Genomic DNA, 23,084 nt, shown 5'->3' on the forward strand with positions numbered 1-23,084 from the left:
GTGATATTAAGCAGTCCGGCCATTTGGATTCCTCATTGGCTCTCTTGAACAGATAAATGGACCGTCTGGGAGAAGGAGGATGAAGCAGCATCCCGCATTGTCAGGCATTGTAGGGGACAATTGTAGTGGGGTTCAAAGGGGATGAATCCCCTATTTAAAGCATTGAAGATCACCCAGAGAGAAAGCAAGGGCTGAAGCTCTTAACGCCTGGAACGGTACATGGGGAATGTCAGATGTCTTTCTAGGAAGTTCCATTGCCCTGCTGTGTGACCTTCAGCAAGCTCTCGGCCTCAGCACACTCAGCCAGTACATGGTAGGAAAGGGATACTTACCTCTTCCATTGGGTTCACTGAGGAATTAACACACTCATTGTCGCTAGAATGGCAATTCTTTTTTACTGTTCCTTTTTGTACTCAAGCATGAGTTGTGTGATAGGCACAATTTAAAAGATAAGCCAATAACCAATGTCTAGTTCTACCCTTGGAATTTCTACCTCTTAAAATGTTATTTTTGACATAAAATATTACTGACAATCTTGACTAAGTTTTTCTATGTGTACCAAATATAACATACACCTAAAGGGGATAATTAGATCCGACCTTCAAACCTGGAGAAAAATCAAATGGCAATATTGCTACAATCACAAGGTCCACTACGATGCTACTTTTAGAGGTCAAATTTAGGTGACCCAGTAATGCTCAGTGACCAAACATTTTTGTCACATGCAGTTCTGCTATAGTCATAGCGTTATAGCTTTGTTTAAAGCCTGATTCCAATTTTTTTTTTTTTTTTGGAAATCAGGCAAGATGGGAGAAAAATGTGGAGAGCACTAGGTCTTTTTTTCTTTTCAAATGTAGATTTAGAGCTTTAAAAACTGAACTGGTCAAAGTTGTCAAGTGAGTATTATGACAAAACAAAAGGAAGAGCAAGCAGGTCCTGAAACCATCCCCATGGAAGCCAGATCTTTATTTGCTCAGTGGAATATACGAAAAGTGAACCTTTTTCCACAGAAAATATTTTAGTAAAGATTCAAAATAATAGCTTACAATTCACAGCATCATAAATGGGTAAAGCCCAGAGCCTGTTTCTGTATGCAGATAAACAAAATTCCTAATTTGGATTTTTTTCTGGCGTTTTAAGCCAATACAGTTCTATCTCTAGTCCTGTCATTCTTAGCTCACTAAATATCTAAGTGTATTAAATAATCATAATTTTAAACTATACAAAATTGGTAGATTAGGGAGCATTTTGAAACACAGAAGCTACTAAATTCAAACTGATTATGAATTTGGCAACATTACTCCCATCTTTTACTTCAAAATAAATGTTAAAGGCATTTAAAGAATGTCTTTAGAGAATTAAAGACAATAAAAAAGAAAAAAATTGGCATATGAGAAGCAAGAATGAAATTGAAAATTTTCCTATATTTGGGTTTTTTAGTACTTACTAGAAGAAGCGATAATACTGTGCGTATGTTTTCCTTGCTGAATTATTCTCTTTTTATGTTCAATAATTCTAAGTCTAAATTCAAATTCTATATTTAACAGCTTTTATTGTGTGAAATTTCACAATTAATTGTCCTATAAAGCTATTTTCTTTCAATTTTTACATATTAGATCATTGACTAGTTGGCTTATCCTTGCTTTTTTATGTTTTATAACAATCCTTTTTGGCTTTAGAAATTAGCCATCTCCTGATTTTTCATTGTAGGGAAAGTGTTATTATTTTACCAGTTCTTTTATCAATCAGTTTCAAAAATGATTATTATGTATTAGAAACTTATCTGTGTCATCTCACCTTTCATACAAAATACAAAAGTCACTATTTAAGATTAATGATGCAGCTGTCCATTCTTCCAATAAGCACTTTAAAATTTTTACTACCGAACAAAGGAGGTACACTTTTGCCAGCATTAAGATATTAGAATAAAATGGAGTTAAACACTTTATAATATTGAAATAAAACAAAGTGGACTTAGATTATAATCTATTGGTACTTTTAATTAATTACCTATTGTTTATCTGGAAATGGAGCATGTCTTCAGGAACCCAATGCAAAACTAGGCTGCATCAAATGGATGCAGAGTGGTGAACTGTGCTGACTTTTTAGGTGAATTTAGTATGATTGATTGCAATAATGTCTATAGTTATGATATTAGTTAAAATAACAAAATTTTCTTTGACACAGAATGCAATGCCTGGATCAAATTATTTCCAACTCTTCTTAGGATCTAGCCTCTTGACATTTTTTATGAAAACTAAGTCTTATTATAATTATGGATTTGATGCATACTTCCTATGACATCACATAAATGGATGAGTTAGCCCTTCAAAGCAAGACATGAAGTGATTGCAAGATTTCAGTCAAGAGACCTTGTTATTGAAGTCTTGGCTATAATTTTGTTTGGTCCAGAGATATGTAGGGTTGGTTTCAAATTTTTGTTTGTTTGTTGAAACAAAAAAGTTTTAATTCAACTTCTTAGTGCAAAGGATTGAGAAAAGTCAGGTGGAATAATTTGTACACTCCAAAAGAATAATCCACAGATGTATTTACCAAGTAATTTATCATGGGAGACATAATCAGGCAGTTGGCATGCACTGTGACCAAAATGTTATTATTAAAGAGAAATATTACAGTAAGAGAGAATACGATTAATTTTGATAGCAACAGATTTGAATTGGGAGTTCCCAGATAAAGAGATCATGTTTGAGTTTGTCTTAAGATAGTGTCTCACATACAGAACCTTGGGCTTAAAAGAGTACACGGTCCTTAGAAGATGATGCTGACTTCTCAGCATCTGATATCCTGGAACTTCTCCAGGATATTCTCTTTCAGTTGCAAAATAAATTTGCAAAGGAAAACATATAAAACAGGTCAAGAGACAGATTGTAGAGATTTGACAGAACATCTAGCTAGACTTCCAGTCAAGTTCATTATCAGCAAGGCATCTGTACAGATGAAAGTATTCAGAGAAAAGCAATAAAATAAGATACAGTATTGATGATGAAAGAAAAGATTAAAGTCTAAATTAAGTTTGCCTTCAAGAAAATAAGATTAGGATGAAATATTTGAATACATTTATTGCCCAGAAGGAAAATGACTGTTCAAGATAGAGTAAGACAATGTATTGTGAAGCAGTAAAAGAAATCTGAGCTAAAAATCCTTCACATTGCCCATCCAGAAGTCTTTCCTATTTGTAAGATACATGGGCCATAACACGGAACATATTTCTCTTCTAAGGGTTGTGATCAAAGACATATTTTATAAATCATTTAAATTAAGCTGGAGAAAGTATTTGACATAATCTGTAGGGACAGAATGTAGACAATAGTAAGTTAAACACAGTTTTATTTCTAGAATAGAGTAAACCAAGAAAACCAGTGAATACAGAAGTAGTTCAACAGACACCCTGCTATTCCAGCTGAGAATGCTAAACAGTAAATGGGAAACTAAATGGGGAAAAAATGAAAACAATAGACTCCACAATCTAACAAAAGCACAATGGATGGAAAAATTTATCCTTTTCACAAAAAGTATTTGCTATTAGAGATAAAGAACTTTGAATTCTGTCACCCAACCAATATTTAGCACCATGCCTTTTACATAGTTGAAGCGCAATGGAAACATTGAATTCAATGAATTAAAATATCCTTATGAGAACGAGCAATAAATACAGCTCTTTGAACTCTGATTGTTCGTTGTTAGAAATTAGGAATGGATTATGGAAACACTGATCTTTTCCTAGAAAAACATTACTCCTGTCTCAGTTGTGTTATGGCGGTCTTTTTATTTCCTTTATTTTGAGTCATCTGAGGTCATGCAAGTTTGTGTAAAATCAATAATGAAATTCCCAGATAATGTTTGTATATGGTTTTAATATTCATATTGTCTTTTTTACTTATTTATATCTTTTATATCAACTTATTCATATTTTATCTTCTCTTGAGGCATGTCCAAGTAGGAACAACAACAACAACAACAAAAATAAATTTAGGTAACCCGTTCAAAATAATGTATTTCATGACTAGAGCTGATGAATTGAAGTGTATACAGGAAAACCAAAAAAGAGGAAATGAATTACAGATACTGTGTCTAAATAAAGGTATTCACGCAATGCTTTGGCTTCTCATAATTATTTGGTTCAACTGAAGGGAACAGATAGATCTGGGTTGTTCTCACATATCCAAAACTACTTAAAAATGTGGGGGGGAGGGATGTAGTTCTTAAGACACTACTACAGACATTAATTATTAAAACTATAGATTAATAAAGAACATCTTAGAATGAACTCAGACAATTATCACATATTGACAATATCTCAAAATTAGAACTTGTTTCATGGGAAAATGGTACAAACCAGTATATCTTAAATACGTTTGCCTGTGTTTCACATATATCAAAAGATATATGCAATCATTGTCCCTCATCTAGGTATCTCCCATGTGTCTAATTTCCAAGTTTTCACAAAATATTACTATTCATTTGATGCCAAATCATCCTCAGAATATTAACTAAAATCTAAGGCATTAATTGCTAACCAATAAAGTATTTGCCTTCCTTCTTTTAATTCGAGGCTTTTAAAACTTGAAAAAAAATTCTAAAACCTGAAGGAAAGTAAATTGATTAAATGACAGGTAATGGCACTGACATTTCTGACGCAGAGACACTCTTCCTAAAGCCACTAACCCCTTCTACTCTTACAAGCAATGATGCCCTCAGACTAAAATAGAAACTGCTCAGCTCACAAGTTCAGGTGATGCAATCAAATCAATCCACTGAGTAGATCCAAGTTAGTTCAATCCATGTCTCCAGTCAAGGTCAAAAGAGTTACTTGCTTAGTTCACATACCCGTTTTGTCACAATAGAGTCTGTTTTCTTATTTTAGGATGAGAGCATTAGACTATAAAGTCTTTTTCTATGCATAAAACAATTCAGTAAGATAACCAACTGGTTTAATTTCATCAGTGGATAACTGATTTTTTTTTTTCAAAGAACGGAATTTGACCATCTTGATAAGTTTAGAATCAGTATCTTCAAGTATGTAACTGAAGAGTTACTTCTTATAGCAGAGCAGTATACTTCCTTCATTTGTGCAAGATTATTTGAATTCAGGGAGACAGCTTGCGCTGTGGTGCTACAGACATAAAGCTTCCTATGCTGCCTGACACCCAAGGAGATTTTTTACTTTTCTTATAAAAATTCTTATTTCCAATTTCTTCCAAAAATAATACCTTGAGTTTGTTAAATGTCACTTTTATAACACTGGGAGAATGAATTTGCACTGCAAAAACACTTAAGTGTTATTTTTCTCTGAAAGTTTGCATAATTTGGGTTGTGCAAAAATCAATGACAATGTACATTGACACGGATGTAACGGAGGAAGACTTAACGCGGGAATCAGAATTGAAGTGGCTATAGTTTTACCATCATAACAGATTAGCGGGCAGGTTGTTGGGAGAAAGACTGAATTATGCAACAACCCATCATACTAGCAGATTAAGTGCAAAGAACTACTGCCATTCTGAAAATGATAAATACCTGTTTAATTTTCTTACCAGTACAGAGTATCTCCACTACCCCTCCATTCAGATTTATAATCTGAAGTTTGTTTTAATTTTACTTCCCTGGATCTGGATTCTCCTACTCTCCCCAGATCAGAAAAAGTCCTTTAAGCCCAAAAACTTAATGGCTTACCCTCTGGAAGGTCTGTATAAAATTCTTTGGAACTGCTGTGAGTTGTCTGAACACATACCCTTTTGTTTAAATGAAGCACAGAAGTGGATTCCAAACCCAAACTGAAAACTAGCAATTTAGATTATTTCCCATTACTACTATACTTTGATCAGTGGAGATAATCGAGAATTGACAATAGACAGAATCGGAAGATATAACAAAAATGACTCTTTCCCCAAAAAGGGTTGTTTAAAGTACAAGTTTACACAACTAAGTACAACGCTTGTTTCAGTGAACGTTTCATTCCATTACAAAATACTGACACTTTTTTTACAGAGTGAACACAGAAATTTTCAAGTAAAATGTAATTCTCATCTCAACAAAAAACAATTATATCTATCTATCTATCTATCTATCTATATCTATATATATATTTATATATACACATATATATGGCATTGTACAAATATATATATATGTATGTATGTGTGTATATATATATATATATATATATATATATATATATATATAGCATGGTACAAATAAACACCATATTTTCCCCCAAACTGTATTGTATTGAATCATATATGTCACAGCTGTCAACCATTTGTTCAGTTCTTGATTATTGCTTATTCAGGGAACAAGGAAGTTAAGAGTCAAATCACATGTATTTGTTGTGTGCATACATGTATGCATATACATATAGCATATATGTATCTTTGATCATATGCCAGTGTCAGGTAGGACTGATTTGAATGTTCTCAGTTTCCAGCATTTTTATGAATATTTTTCATATTTTCATTTATCATCATGAATATTCATGTTAATTTTAATTTAGTCCAATTTTTTTAATGATATGAAACATAGGCTATAAGAGTAACTATACTTGACCAATTCAAATCCTACTGGCGTTGCAAATTATACTTGTTCACCTTGTCAAACTTCTCTCCATAACCCAATTGAGAGGAATTCAAATTTGGAAAGGAGAGATTAAAAGACAAAGAACAAAAGTGCACATTAGGGCAAATTACTCAGTCCCTCCGGAATAGGTCAGAGCTCCATTCAATCAGCCTGAGGACTAAGGGAACTAACATTCCTCACCTCTAAACTCTGTTCCTATATTTTGTTTGTGTGAAAAAAGGCATTTATATGCAATAGAATGTATTAACTTTGTAACAGTTTCATGGGGAGTCAGCTATAAGTTATATCAGCATCCCTCCATCTCTGACCTGAACATCAAATTCCTGTCCAGAGGAGGGTTATTGCTCCTGTGCTCTGGCTTCGTTGTTATAATGGGGATCCTGTTGTATTTGCACTTAAAAAAAATAATGTAGGTGGAATATTTCCATTTTATCAGAATGCTTGATATTCAGTATTCTGTGTTCTAAAACCCTGTGTTTGTATTTCCAATCTCATTCAGAATAATGTGCAAAGTATAAATCTTTGGGTAGCTAAAGATAATCAAAGGTTATAAAATGGTTTTCATTTCTCCAGTTCCATGTGTATATCTCCATTTTTAAATTTAAAAGAACCTATTAACTCCTCTGAAACCTAGTGAATAAAAATTAATTAAAACACAATAATCAAATATACAGGTAATTTCCATAGAATGACATTGGAACTTATTTGTATTCAAAATATATCTACATACTGAAAAAGGTGTGACTCAACTTTTCTCTCATGATGAATATAATGTTGTCACCTTTAATGGATATTACTTGCACTAAACTAATTTATAATATGCTATGGTTAAGTTTCTCTTTCCTTTGTTTTATCTTTTTCCTTCTTTCATGTTTTTTCTTTCCTATCCTCCATCCTTTCCTCTTTTTCTTCTTTTCTTCCTTTAATGGTCCTTTTTCCAAAAATCATGTAAACTGGCTTAAGAGATTAAACTACCAAACACTAAACTAAACAAACAAATAAAGCCAGTATATAAACTATCAGGCTGTTTAATTGTGTGGACTTTAGTTTCTTCCACTTTCTCTCTAACATTTGTATTACTCTCTTAGTTTTTTTTTTTTTTTTTTTTTTTTTAATTCCCTTTCCCATTACCTGCTTAGCAACCAGGTTGAGCTGAATTGGCTCACAAATATGCATCTTATACTTTGAGATTTAATAAGAATGGCACCTTTCCGCTGTTGAGAAAAGTTTAAGCCAATGACTTTAGAATATTGATTGCCAGCCAGAAAACTAATGGTGCTTCTTAGACAGCAGTTGTGTGAATGAGCATATGTAGGCATATTTTTTTAATTTGCTTTATTTCTCTAGTTCCCATGACTCGTGAAGAGCTTTGGCATCCACTGTCCCCATGACCTGTTGAAATTTCCTGAGCTACCTCTCAAGCCAAAGGCAAATATAACAGAAGAAGCCTTTCCCAGTTTGAACACACAGACTCACATAAAACATATACATGCTGACATGGTATATGTGCATTTTGTTTAACATAAGTTCATCATGCCAGCATGAGACTATAAAAACATGGTGCTCAGTTTTGAAATCCAAATCATTTTCCTTAGCAAAATGGAAACAATCTACCCAAATCTTATCTGTTTTAATAGAAGCTTTGACTTCTAACAAATATACCTTCCTGGGGGCTTTTGCGTATTTCAAGGAAGAAGTCACAGCTTTGAATCCCATGTACATAACGACATAGGGAAAAAGGGAGGAAGATTCAAGTATTTCTCTTTTTTGATTTCATTTTATACTATAGTAGCTTCTCCTTAAAAATAGAGCAACTTTGTCATGACAGACAACAAAATAAATGGGGCTCAAAGCATGGGTGCACTTTCTTGGCAAAATCATTGAAAAGTTTGTGTGTATGGGGTCTCACATTCTTGACTCTTTCAGAACTCTGAAGGCAGTCACTTGTGGCTATTTTGAAAAATAAACATATTGATTTTTTTCTCCATTGGCCATCAGTGAAGGAGGATGAAGAATAAGATGGAGGCAGAAGTGACAAAGACAGCAGACTACACAGGCAGGTATGACACCAAATAACAATCAAGCTTGGAAAAAAATCATGAAGAGACCAAGAGCAGGCCCATAACTGAGCAGTATAAGCAAACCTTTATAATGCGTTTGACTCAGAATTATTATAAAGTTGTATAACATTCCTCTAAAAGAAGCCTTCTCCTATGCAAGGATTTATTAACATTGCCAATAAGACTCAAAGAAGGAAACAGGCTTCTTGATGGTGTTCTCAATCTCAAACACCTCTGCAAATGCCAACAATGCAAGTGATAAAAGCCAGTGATGGTTTGGACTAATCTAAATGAGGAAAAGACAATGGAAATGAAGCTCTGGAGGCAGTGGTGAACAATGGGTACTGAGAGGATGATGGAGAGTAACTGCCAGTAAAACTTGCTTAGATGAGGTTGTGGAGTCTGAGATCCACAAAGATGCTCTGTGCATCCATATAAATAATAAGATTTGGAAAGTAACAAATGAAAGCACACAAGGCAAGCTAAACAAAAAGCACTCGGTTCCACAGGTGCTATATACAGATGGACATGAAAGCTGAATGGTATGGGAAACTATACCATTGAGGCTGAAGATAAGAAAGGAAGCAAGGGAGATGCAATGTTTTGATCACTTCTTGGCAGAGAGAATCTTGGTAATTACCAACTTGGCAGAAAGGACACACTGCAAGACAGATTGCTCTTGGTTGTTGAAGAATGTTGAAGCAGGATCATTTTGGAAATGCAAAGAGGTGACTATGCTTTGGGAAGAGGCACAAAACAGCAATTTACTGGGCTCTAGGTGAGACTGCATGGAACAGGCTTTCCAAATGGCATCTCCATGCAAACCAGATCAGCTCTTTTCCCAGCTATGTTTTCTGCAAGCCAAACAATATAGGAACTGAAATCTTTGGGTTCAAGTATGATTTTTCCACATATTTTTTATCAAATGGTCAACCTGCTGAATTTCTGAAAATGGCTTGAGGAAGAACTGAGCTTCATTACCAATCTGATTTTCACAAGGCATTCACCATATTGATAATGCTCTGTTCCTGGTAATGCCGCACTTAAAATGGCAGCATTATGGTTGACTGGGAAAAGAACTAAAGGTAGCAGAGCCACACTTTGGAATTTGCAAGTAGTTTACAATAGATGGCACCTTGTGTTGAAAGAAAGGGACTGAGGGAGGAAAAGAAGCCAAGGTGAAGAACCTCAACACATACATTTGGAAATCTTGCCAAGAAATCATGATTCTTCTATTCATTGAACTTCTTGTTCCTTTGCATTTGACTAAAATGGACCAGATACTTATATTTTCATGAGAAGGGAAACACTGAAGTGATTGAACAAAGGATATATAATTGTTAGTGTTTGACAACCATGTTAGTTTTTGGCAACAGCACATCAACCTGTGTTAAATTCAAACATTTTCTGGCTTTTAAGGGTTACTGATAACCTAGTATGCATTGGAACCTGATGAATGAATTCCTATTGTTTTCATCATCTCTAACATGTGAACACAATCCACACATAGAGAGGCTTGCTCCTGAACAGAGAATGAAAATTGCTAGGACTAACAGAGGGAAGTAGACTTACAATGAGTAAATATACAAAAGCCCCAAATAATTATAATAGTCTCAGCTTGGCAATGAGTTTCCAGACTATGAAATTAGTTTTTTTGTGAAGAGTGGAGATTTTACAAGGCTAGTATAAACATGGGGTAATTGGAAAATCAAACTGTTCTTCGTGAGTTATTGTAAGGTCTGGAATAATGGTGATAACATTTATTTTTTTTTAAAAAACCTCCCTATGAATCACTGTAGTGGTGTTTTTAGCAGTACTGTTGCCAAGAATGCTTGCCTTGGAAATACAACAGTGGGAACTTGAATTGTGAAGCCCAGATCCCAGCTTACCCCTGACACAATGAGCTCTCCTCCCAGATTCTGTACTTCGGCTTTCACCTTGCTGCAGATATTAAGTTGATGGCAATACAAGGCAATTCTTTGAAGGTAGGCTAATAAATCCTGCTTACATGCTGAATCAGGACACTATAAAACATTAAAAAAAGGTCATCTCAATTAGTAGGTACTCTTCAGTTTCTAATACTTGCTATATAAAAGCTGTGAGAAGAAAAGGTTTCACTGTCATATACCTTAATTACAACCATTCAACTTAACTTCTTTATAGTGCATTTTAGGAAGGCCACAGCCAATAGGTTAGAATGGTTAGCTCTACTTTGATAAATTCTATACAAAAAATATTGATGACCTCCTGGAAAGTCTTACTGGGACTTCTGGATACATTTATGAGTATTTTACCAATTATCTTCTAAACTGCTAAGAAAACAATATTCTATAGGTTTTTCCTGAGTGGCCCATTCAACATTCACTACAAGCAAAGTTATTTTAACACAGAGAACAAAGCAACGGATGCTAGAAGGAAATCATCCTGTGTGGCAGTCTCTCTGCCATAGTGCAAGATAGAGTTTCAATTCAGTTAGTTGGGGGAAAATGCACTTGTTTCTTTTGGCTTTCTAAGACATGTATCATTCACTAAAGGAACTCTATTACACTTTTTGGAATTCCATATTTATCCAAATTTTAGCAACATGATAAACTTCCTTTAAACAAGAGACTCTGAGAAGGATCAAGACAACTGTAAAAGAAAAAGATTTGAATTAAATGAATTTGAAGCCAATTGAAATAAGCTCATAAGTGTAACAATAAGACCCTTCAAAGGATGCACCAAAGATTTTGAATTCTCAAAAAACTTCTGATGACCATAGATTTTTAATTTTCTTTGTAACTTAAGTGGGTAGATGTCCATCAAATACACACTGAGCAGAGCTGAACACTTCCACAGACATTTACATGATTCCTTAAAACATTTCTGAAGCTTCAATGCCAATGGCTATCCAGTAATTGAAATATATTTCTATTGCTATCCAAAGTTCAGCCCAAAATTCTCCAGGACATTCTATTGTTCTGACTCAATCTGGCACTTGGCAAAGGACATATAATCACCAGATCCTTGATGAAACGTTGTAAGAAATGAGTACCTACAGCCCAAACCGAAGTATGTTATTTAGAATAAGAGTATGAGACAAAGACTCCAGCTAAGTTTCCTTCAAGCTCAAGAAAGGGAATTCTTTCATTAATACTGTGAAGCCAGTCACTTGAGATAGCCATTTATTTAATAAATGACAAAGGAGTCTTTTGTATACATAACACTTACCATTGTGGTATTTTTTTTCACTAACTGCATTTATCAAGAAAGAATCCCACAGAGACTGTTTTTAGCTTCCTACAAGTACTTAATACTGTAATATTTATCCTACTCCAGAGACTCATATACTGAAAGGAATTAACTTTAAAATGATATCTCCCTAGAGGGCTGACAAGGCTTTTGATACAAATACCTTGTAGCAAATTAAAATGGAAGTTCTATCTCAATGGAACAGTAATTTAAAATGCAACAGTCCGTAAAACGTTTATATTGTGTGAATATCTCAAATCTTCATAAAAATATTTTCTGGCAAGTTAAAGGTAAGCAATCGACATTTTGGAAATGCTCATTCTATTCTATTATTTAAACTGAAGTATTTAAAACACACATAAAGGCATGTGGACCAAGAAAAATAACTCTTATACCATGGAAATAGTAGAAATGGGTGCAGAATTTGAGAAAGAAATGCCCCATTCAGATAAAGCATTAGCAAAAATTGCAAGTTGCTTCACAACTGATGATAAGAAGAATACCACAAAGAGAGTGTTATGTTTAACTTCATCTATCTTTTTTGTTGTTGTTACGTCATCATTAAATAGCATTTTAATATTTTGTCACAATCTCAAAATACATCTAGAATCCTGGGATATTTGTGTGTGTACATGTGTGGTGTGTTTTCCAGATACCAAAACTGTTTGGGGCTATGCTTCATGTTGCATAATTGTTGGAAATAAGGATCCAAAATTACAAAATCAAAAATAAGAATCACAATAAAAAAATATTGAGCTCAAGGAGCCTAAACATATTAAGAAATAGTTTCAGCCACTGAGATTCAGAGTATAATGGAAAGGCCATCCAAACTCCATCCATTTTCACTCCTAAGAAGGAGTCCGTCCAAACACAACCTGGTTTCAGAACCACCCGCCAATCTCTGGTCACTCCACTCATTCCAACATTTTGCAAAATATTCCTTCAACATTTGCAGAAAAAAATGCAACATTCTTTCCTGGCTGATGCATTTCTGTATGTTTGCATGTATGCATGAATATTTTCAAGTAAGTTCGTTGTCTCTCCTCTCTTTTATTTTTAAATTATTTTAAAATTAATATTATTATTTATTTATTTTTATTTTGGTTGTGCCAGGTCTTAGTTGCCACACACATGCTCCTTAGTTGAGGCCAGCAGGCTCCTTAGTTGTGGCATGCAAACTCTTAGTTGTGGCGTGCATGTGGGATCTAGTTCCCTGATCAGGGATCAAACCCGTGTCCCCTGCAGTGGAAGGCAGATTCTTAATCACTGCACCACTAGGGAAGTCCCTCTCCTCTCTTTTACATGAACTTTCTGGGTTACATATGGAACTCAACCTATGCTGCAAACTGTAGGAAGCTTGGCATTTGACATTGTCCTGAAATTAGCAATTTAATAATGCTACAAATTTCAATCCCTACAAATTTCAGGAAATTCTCAAATTATGATAATATTTAAATGAATTAACTTTACTATTGAGTATTTCTCAAAAATTCAAAAGAAAGCAAAAAACATTCCCTCAGATTAGCCATCATATGTATAAGAAAAGTTAACGTGAGACAATCTCTCGGCTTATTTTAAATGTAATCCTAATAGTTTAATCATGTATTTTTCTTTACAGACTTTGGAAGATGAGTAAATCTAGTATTGACTTGAAGGATTCTAAAATCGGGGATGCTGAAGACAACAAGGATTTAGAGAAACAGTCCTATTAAGGAATGAGGGAGAACAATTATAGTAAGCAACTCAAAAATCATAGGAGACTAGGACCATCTAAGGGGGAGGAAACAATCCTAAGTCTTCCATTGTCTCCAGAGAGCATGATTGTTTTGTAGTCTAGTAGGCAAATTCATGCTCATAATGTTTTCTCCATGTAAATAACAGTTTATATAATATTTTCTACTTCAGAATCTTAATTTATATTTTAAAATAGTTTCCTTTTAAAACAGTTCAAACTGTAAGCCACTGGTTGCTTAAAGAGATGAGCATCAGCTCTCTGGAAAAGTGTATTGCCTAAAGTACCCTTAAAAGAAATTGCCCATTATTGCAACAAGACATATTTAGAACAGGATTTTAGAGTTCCAATTCATCAAGATAAGATGAAAAGTGTGGAAATAAGCTCAAATATTCAACATTCAGATTGAGAACTATTTTAACATGTACCTTAGTTCAGTCTAAAAGCATAAAAGATACTATTGAGAATTTTGTTAATCTCTGATGCCCTTTGAGTCTGGATGAAAATAAAGCTGAAATCTGGATGCTCTTGACTATGTGAATTCATCCCATTTATGCTAGGGCATAAATTATTATGAGAGCATCATTACAGTGAGATCAATTATAACAAGAAGTAAAGTTCTTTCTTTTGCTTCCCCATTGTGCAGTGTATTTGACTTTCTGAATGAGGACAGCCAGGATCCATGATTCCTTGGGGATTATGACTCTTAAAAAGTGGGTACTCTTCTTTCTCAAGGAATTTTGATCATTGGATTTACTAGTCCCTCTTGAACTGAACCCACCTTTGGCATCAACTCAGTCTCCACAGAGTTAGAGGCCAGTTTGTAAAATGGTAGCAATCCTCTACAATTCATTCTTCAGGGGCATTTTATAGAGTGCATAAAACCCATTACAGAATGCAAGAGCTAGTTAATGACCCCACTCAGCATGTGCTTGCTCTTCTCTCTTATATTACCTGATCAGCCACAGCTCGGGCTAATTTGTCCATTCGAGAGCCTGCTTCGGCAATTTTCTTGGCGGCATTAATCACATCAGATGTATTTTTCAACGGGCCTTTGCCTCTGAAAAAACAGACACAACATAATTAGAAATCCACTTTATGACAGGAAATAGACACACCTACCATATTGTTTGTCCAGGACTCTGCTTTTGTATTTGATTTGGCTCTGACCACGTTAGAGGTAATTTGAATGTTTTCTTGATTCACTTCAACTTCCATGTAAATAATTCACTTTACTTGCATTCATTTTTAGGGAATATTTTTCCCTTTTTGGATGTGCATGCTCACATTTTACTCTTTACATGCATTTCTATATATTTTAAACAGTGGTTCCTTAAAAAAGATGATCACCACAAGAGCAATGGGAATTTAATATGTAAATGCTTACCGTGTGTCTATGCTGTTGTATATACATTTGTCTTCATAACAACCCTAACAAGTAGGCATCATCATTCCCATTTTAGAGAAGAAAAAAATAGACTAAAGTGAATAACTCATCTAAGCTTATGCAAATCATGTGATAAATTCTAAATTTAAATCAGAGACTAGCCAAAATAAAAGCACATGCATTGTCTTTCATACCATGCTCAGCACTATTATTATGTTAATTATATTTTTAAGTCCACTTTGGCTCTTTAAGAAGCCACTGTCTCTTGTCCATAACTGGGAACTGTTTGGCCAGAATTTCAGAAATCTGCTGAGCTCTTACTCTTGCTGGTTTATATGTTTCTAGGACTGACTTACGAAGGAAGACGCACAGAACACTGTGTGACAGTAGATGTCTTTTCCCAATATTTTCACGTAAGGCTTTCAATTAGGTGAACTGTTTAATATTACTTGTCTTTTAAATATTTATTAGAAAGGAAAAGGAAATGATGCTGCATCATAAATCTTTAAACAAAATGTTGCATATGATATGATTTTTCTTCACTTTTCTTGAGAGGTAAATAAAATAATAGACTAAATACATTCATTCTTATATTTTTAGCATTGTTACTGGTCTCCTTATATGCATCTAAAAATCAATGCATTTTTTAGGCCTACAAAATTATAAACCTATAGTTAAGACATGTAGTGAAATATAGAGAAAAAACACTCAGAAGTGATTTATTTAGAATGCATAGAGTGAGCAATGATTGCCATTGTTATATAATAACGTTTTATAAAATGGAAGACTTAAAATAACTTTAGAAAATAAATGTAAATGAAGGGCATTTTGTTTCTCTATTAATTTTGCCTCTGGCATTTTCAGTGTTAGTAGGTAAAAGTAAAATATATTATGTTCATGTCAGTGCTTAAACACATACATAGGGAAATTCAAAACAAGCTATTTCATTTTGCTGTGGTAACATTAACTCTTCCACAAAAGACACTGACTATTTTTCAGTTGTTGTATAGATTTTTTAAATATGGACAGAGATTTCACATGTGAATTTGATATAATATGGATGAATTAAAGAATCTGTGACAATTGGGCTCCCATTCTCTCACATTATTTTTTTTTAATTATCTCTAAATAAACTTTTATTTTGTTTTTGGTTTATATTTTTAAAGGAAAGGTTAGATGCAGAATCTGTTAATATTTAATATTACTCTCATTATTATTTATTTCTCTGTAACTTCCAAACCTTAGAAAATCTTTTTTGCAAACTTACTCTGACAAAATATTTGTTGTTACTTTTTGCCTTCATCTTAACCCATTCACAAAGGGCTGCACTATGCTTCATTTTTCTTTACTACCAATCTTGGTGTTTGTTTGCCCCAAGAATTTCAAAGGATTTGAGGAAATGCTTTCTCATGAACCTTTCATGATAACTTTCAACAGTTGATTGACTCTGACAAAATGTGCTAAGTTAATAACGTTTATAGAGACTTGAATTTGTTTGAGGCTCAGACTCCCATATTCCAGCTAAAGCATGATTAGAAGCATGTCTTTTGTGATTACACCAGAGACTACAGTACACAGACTCACTATTATATTGTATTTAAAAATTTGAGACTTTAGAGTTCACATTGCAGACTCAATTCAAATGCTTGGAGTCACAAGTTGATGACAGGGATGTATTACATGAAACTAGAGAGCAATGTAGAAATTTGGGGATCATCAAATATTTCCTCATTTTTTAACTGAGAAAGCTGAAACCCAAAGAGGAGGCTAAGTGACCTGCCCAAGATGATAATGCAGAGAGTGATAAGGAGAGAGAAAAAGGACTGCAACCTCTGTGTCCCTAATCACAATTTCATACTCTTTTTGCTATATTCTGATGAGATAAAATAGTAATCTCAGAGAAACACAAATAGCCATAACTACAGATATTAATATGCAAGAAATAACAAAAACAATAATCATCTGACTGAAGAATTTAGAAAGTAGGAAGAAAGTAATAAAAATCACTAACATGTGGAATCTAAAATATGGCACAGATGAACCTATCTACAAAACAGAAACAGACTCACAGACATAGAGAACAGCCTTGTGGTTGCCAAGGGGGAGGGGGGTGGGGGAGGGGAGGACTGCAAGTGTGGGATTAGTATATGTAAACGATTACATATAGGATGGATAAACAACAAGGTCCTACTGTATAGCACAGGGAACTATATTCAATATCTTGTGATAAACCATAATGGAAAAGAATATTAAAAAAAGAATGTCTCTATTACAGAGTCACTTTGCTGAACAGCAGACATTGGCACAACATTGTAAATCAACTATACTTCAATAAAAAAATTAAATTAAAGAAATAAGAGAAGAGATTTATGAGTTAGAAAATAATAGGACACAGAAAATAAATAAGTCGATTCCAAAAAAAATGGAGGGCAAAACTGATATAGAAAATACACTTAGTTTGCTATCAAGAAAAAAATAGGAGAAAAATATTCTAAAGTAAAAAAAGGTAAGATTTAAATTATCTTAAAAAACAGAAAATTTGAAGTATTATAATACTAGTTTCCTCAAATGCATGTAAAGAAATTTGAGAACCTGGATGAAATAACTTTCTAGGAAAATATAATTTACCAACACTGGCTAGAAAGTAGATTTTGAAAAATCTAAAGAGTCTGATTTCCATGAAAGAAATAAGTAAGGCTGTCAGAGAGAAAGCTGGTCAAAAAATCAGTAAATCCAGATGGTTTCTCAGAGGAATTTACTAAACCTTTAAAACAGGGGTCCCCAACCCCTGGGCCACACAGCAGGAGGTGAGTGGCGGGCAGGCAGGCAAGCAAGCTCCCCACTCTCCCCACCCCATCATCTGTGGAAAAATTGTCTTCCAAGAAACTGGTCCCTGGTGCCAAAAAGGTTAGAGACCACTGCTTTAAAAAGAAGATAATCCCAATGCAATTTAAATTCTTCCAGAATATAGGAAAAGAAGAAAGACTTCAAAAACAGTTTCATTAAGTAACATAATACTGATATCATCAGAAGCACCTAATACAAATTATTTATTTAAGATTCTGCACAGCAAAGAAAACCATCAACAAAATGAAAAGGCAATCTAGTGAATGGGAGAAAATATTTGCAAATCATAGATCTAATATGGGGTTAATATTCAAAATATATAAAGAACTCAATCAATAGCAAAAAAGCAAATAATCCAATTTAAAGACAGGCAGAGGGCCTGAATAGACATATTTCCAAAGAAGACATACAGATGGCCAACAGGTACATGTAAAGGTACTCGACATTACTAATCATCAGGGAAATGCAAACCAAAACCACAATAAGATATCACCTCACCCCTGTCAGAATGGCTTATATCAAAAAGACAACAAATAACAGATGTTGGCAAGGATGTGGAGAAAAGGGAACACTTGTGCACTATTGGTGGAAATGTAAATTGGTGCAGCCACTATGGAAAACAGTATGGAGTTTCCTCAAAAAATTAAAACTAGAACTGCCATATGATTCAGCAATTCCACTACTGGGTACTTATCTGAAGAAAATGAAAACACTAATTTAAAAAAAATATATGCATCCCTATGTTCATTGTAGCATTATTTACAGTACTCAATATATGGAAGCAACCTAAGTGTCCATCAATGGATGAATGAATAAACACACAAATAAATGGAAAGACATCTCATGTACATGGATTAGAAGACTTAATATTATTAAGATATCAATACTACACAAAGTGATCAATGTAATCCCTATCAAAAACCCAGCAGCAATTTTGCCAAAATAGAAAAATCTATCTTAAAATTCATATGGATTGTCAAGGCACCCCAAATAGCCAAAACAATCTTAAAAAAGAACAAAGTTGGGGACCTTACTACAAAGCTACAGTAATCAAAACAGTGCAGTACTGGCATAAAGACAGATGTATAAAATAATGGAACAGAATAGAAAGCCCAGCAGATTTTTGACAAGGTTGTCAAGACCATTCAACAGGAAAAGGACAGTGTTTTCAACAAATGATGTTGGGAAAATTGATATCTACATGCAAAAGAATGAAGCAGGACCTATATCTTATACCATATACAAAAATCAACTGGAAGTGGATCATGAGAGCTAATCTATACATATCTTACAAGAAAAGTTAAGGGAAAAACTTCATGACATTGGATTTGGCAATGATTTCTCGCATGTGACACCAATAAAACAGGCAACAACAACAACAAAAATAGACAAATTTGACTATATCAAAATTTTAAAAACTTCTGTGCATTGAAGGACACAATCAACAGAATAAAAAGGCAACCCACAGAATCAGAGAAAATATTTGCAAATCCTATATCTGACAAGGGGTTGATATCCAGAATATAGAAAAACTCCTAGAACTCAACACTAAAAATTAATCAGCCTGATTAAAAAATGGGCAAAAGACCTGAATATACATTTCTCCAAAGAAGAATACAATGGCTAATCAGCACATGAAAAGATGTTCAACACCACTAGTTATTAGGAAAATGTAAATCAAAATCACAATGAGATGCCATCTCACACTCATTAAGATGGTTACTATAAAAACAAACAAAAACAGAAAATAAGAAGTCTTGGTGAGGATGGGAAGGAGTTGGAACCTTTGTGCACTGTTGATGGGAATGTAAAATGGTGCAGCTGCTATGTAAAGCAGTACAGTGGCTCCTCAAAAAATTAAACATAGAACTACCATGTGATCCAGCAATTCCACTCCTGGGTATATATTCAAAGAATTGAAAGCAGGGTCTCAAAGAGATATTTGTACACCCATGTTCATAGCAATATTATTCACAATCCAAGTGCCCAAGAATAGATGAATGGATAAACAAAATATGATATATACATTCAATGAAATATTATTTAGCCTTAAGAAGGAATGAAAGTCTGACATGTACAATATGGATGAACCTTGAGAACATTACGCTAAGTGAAATATGCCAGTCACAAAAAGACAAATGCTGTATGTTTTCACTTACATGAGATACTAGAGTAGTCAAATTCATAGAGACAGAAAGGAGAATGGTGTTGCCAGGGATGTTGCCCAGAAAAGATCAGAAGTCTGAGTCTTCCTATTAGTGAAAGGCAGTATGGACAAAGGGACTAGTTCCACTGGCTGTAGTTCCCAGTCTCAAAGTGAATGGTTTATACCCTTTGTCTTTCCCTAGCTTAATCAGATTCTTTACTTTGGGCATTTTGAAAGGTGCTTTGAGGAATCTTGTGACCTTAAAGACAAAAGCCATCTTATTGTTCCATTTGGAACATGTTTTTAGTTTTCTTAGAAAATTATCAAGCCATAGAATTGACTCTACTATATAGGTTCATGTAACCTTCTCTCTTTTGCTAATAGGTGATTCTTATACAAGGGTCAATATTTGGAAACTTTCCCGGGAAATGGTCACTTCAAAAAAAAAAGAGAATCATGGAAATCTATTACTACATTACTGCTATCCACAATTTAACAACTAATTCATATTTATTTCATGAAAAGGTAATAGGTATTAATGAGAAAAATCAATGTGTGAGTGCATTCTGAGTCAATGTACTCAGTAGCTAGAATTCTTAAATTCTGAGTTAATCCAAATTAAAAACATTTATTTACTATAGTTTTCTCAGTACCTCTAACAGATCAATATATGATGTGACTCTCCAGTAATGAGATATAGTAAGTAAGGAGTATATTTGTAAATGTACTGAATCATAGAAGCCCCTTTTCAGAACCACAGTCCATAAAACATAGTTGGGAAATACCACTTTCACCAATTAGCTGAAGCAGTCTAAGGACAGCACAGTGGAAAAGTTGTATTAATTTGGGGATTAAAGATAAATCAGGTGAGACTGTAGGACCATAAGTTGAATTATTCAAGGAAGTAACATTTATATGATGATCTTGAAGTTGAAATACAAATATGCACAAAATTGAGAAGGAATCTAAGGGTCAATAAAGGTAGGCCTTGGATAGCAAACTCAAGATTTTTATATTATTCTATGCAAAGAGGAAAGAAAGTTTTGGTGCAAAGGGAGCTAGATGGATGCCCTTTAATGGCCAGATATGGCATGGCATGAACTGACAAGAGTCAAGAATTGGAACTGAAAGACTAGTCAAGCTGTCACTTGACCTGAAGCCCTGAGTGTCCATACCAAGGCAGGAATGAAATTTGGGAATAGCAGGGTGATTACATGATTCTTTACTGTAGTACAGTAGATTGTACACTGAAAGCTTTTTGTTTTAACCTGAACCCAGTTCCTTTCAAGATCAGAACTTACAGTTGATCTCAAGAGACAGCTTTGTCCCTTGCTGTACAATTAAACTTGGGTTTCTTTCCTGAACTGCTGCCATCTGCGCACCTTTTGTTATTGGGATACAAGACTGGCCCATGCTATTTCTTTCTGAAAGTGACATGAGAGGTATGGATTCACCCTATGCAGGACAGCATTTCTGCCATCACCATGAGATGATGAACTGTTTCCTGCTCAGTTCTTGGAAGTCAAGAACTGAGCAGGAAACAGACATGAGGCATAATCAGTTTTATCTGCCATGAAGAAGTTATTACACAAATAATGAGGCAGAACCTCTCCAATTTTAATAATAATGGAGTAGATGTCATTGAGATTACTGAATCAAGTTAATGAATTAGCTACTGATAAGAATAAAACAACAAAATCATAAATGCAAGGGTTTTTTTCTTGCACCCAAACACCCTTTAAATGTAAGAGGGTAGTCAAGTTTCAATTCCTACTCAGCTATATCCTTTCCTTTAAATAAGGGAACATAATACGTAAGAGCCATTAGAGGTATAGAGCTGAAATTATTCCTCCTTAAAGTGGAAAATGCAAGGGTAATAATAATAATGTATAGGGTCAAGTGCAGTGAACTTATGTGAGAAGCACAAAGAAAGACTCAAATTAGCTACCTCTTTGCACAGCAGATGGGGGCAGCAGCAAAACCTCAGCTTCCTGTGCTCCATTTCCAATTCACACTCTCTCCTGTGTCTCTGGTTATTAACTGTATCCTCCCTTTGCCCTCATGAAGGGGCACAAAATTACTCATCAGGCAGTGGGAAAAAATGATAACCAGTAGCACTCTAGACATTTCATTATTCAAATCAGCATAAAATGATTATACAAAATCCCTCAGGAACTGAAGTGGCCCTCTTTTCACTTTTAAAACTATACTTTGACTGATAGAAAGTCTGTCTTATTTAACATCATCTAACAAGACCCCCTCAAGTATATCTCTCTTCCTTGACACAGTTATATATAATCTAGAGCATTATAAAATGTCTTCCTGATCTAAACTAGCAACATGACTTGATTCATCATTCACTTTAAATTAATGAGATTATTTGTTCAAGTGATGTTATTAATAGATTGTATAATATCCATCAGATAAAGTATGAATACAGTGTTGAAAGCAAGCAAATTAAGTCATCACAGGCCTTGAAAAGCAATGACTGTGGGCTGCCATGATAGCCTGATTTGTAGGAAATTCAGACTTAAATAATGGCTCAGACTGAGTTATCTTACTATTATTTTTTGTGTGAAATAAATCTGTGAAACCGACAAAGACCAGGCAAATGTACAAATTTGAACTCCTAATGAATACAATGACATTTAAAATCTCGAAGGTCACCCTCATGACTTTAAAGTCATTCCACTAAAGTCAAAAACAATTTTTAAATATTTGGAGAAAGGACCAAGCGATGCCATTAGTACATATTGGCCAGAGGCAAAAGGTAAAGGGAAAAAGGCAGAGATGTGCCATATTTTATTATAACCTATAATTAATTGTAGGCTTTTCTTATTAAAAGCACTCAACAATCACTTAAAAAATGTTCATCCATAAGGTAGTGTCTTCACATTGCCACACATCTTATATAACGTTAATAACAAATACTGTGTTGAATCATTAAAACATCTTTGCTCATGTGTCTGTGTGTGTCTGTGTTTCTCAGAAAAAGAAATCTACAGAAAAATGATAGCTTTCATTCATATGGCAGCATAATTTACAACTTCATTACCTCTTTGGATTTTAAAACTCTCCTGTGAAAGT

The 23,084-nt window shown here is 34.2% G+C and overlaps 1 protein-coding gene and 1 long non-coding RNA gene across 4 annotated transcripts in view; one reads left to right on the top strand and one right to left on the bottom strand.

Annotated features, from left to right (window-relative positions):
- The window catches only part of LOC309643308, a 997,346-nt gene that overhangs the window by 249,962 nt on the left and 724,300 nt on the right, over nt 1-23,084 (top strand). The gene's annotated exons all lie outside the window — the stretch shown is intronic.
- CTNNA2 (catenin alpha 2) overlaps nt 1-23,084 on the bottom strand; it is a 1,185,886-nt gene that overhangs the window by 33,214 nt on the left and 1,129,588 nt on the right. For all 3 annotated transcript variants that reach the window (XM_082425912.1, XM_082425913.1, XM_082425911.1), the window contains exons 16-17: nt 14,572-14,677; nt 10,544-10,678 (exon numbers count right to left, since the gene is read on the bottom strand). In XM_082425912.1, the coding sequence (XP_082282038.1) occupies nt 10,544-10,678; nt 14,572-14,677 (241 nt within the window). The remainder of the gene's footprint in view (nt 1-10,543; nt 10,679-14,571; nt 14,678-23,084) is intronic.

This window comes from Balaenoptera physalus (assembly GCF_965194825.1).
Source record: "Balaenoptera physalus genome assembly, chromosome: 15".
Taxonomy (NCBI): Eukaryota; Metazoa; Chordata; class Mammalia; order Artiodactyla; family Balaenopteridae; genus Balaenoptera; species Balaenoptera physalus.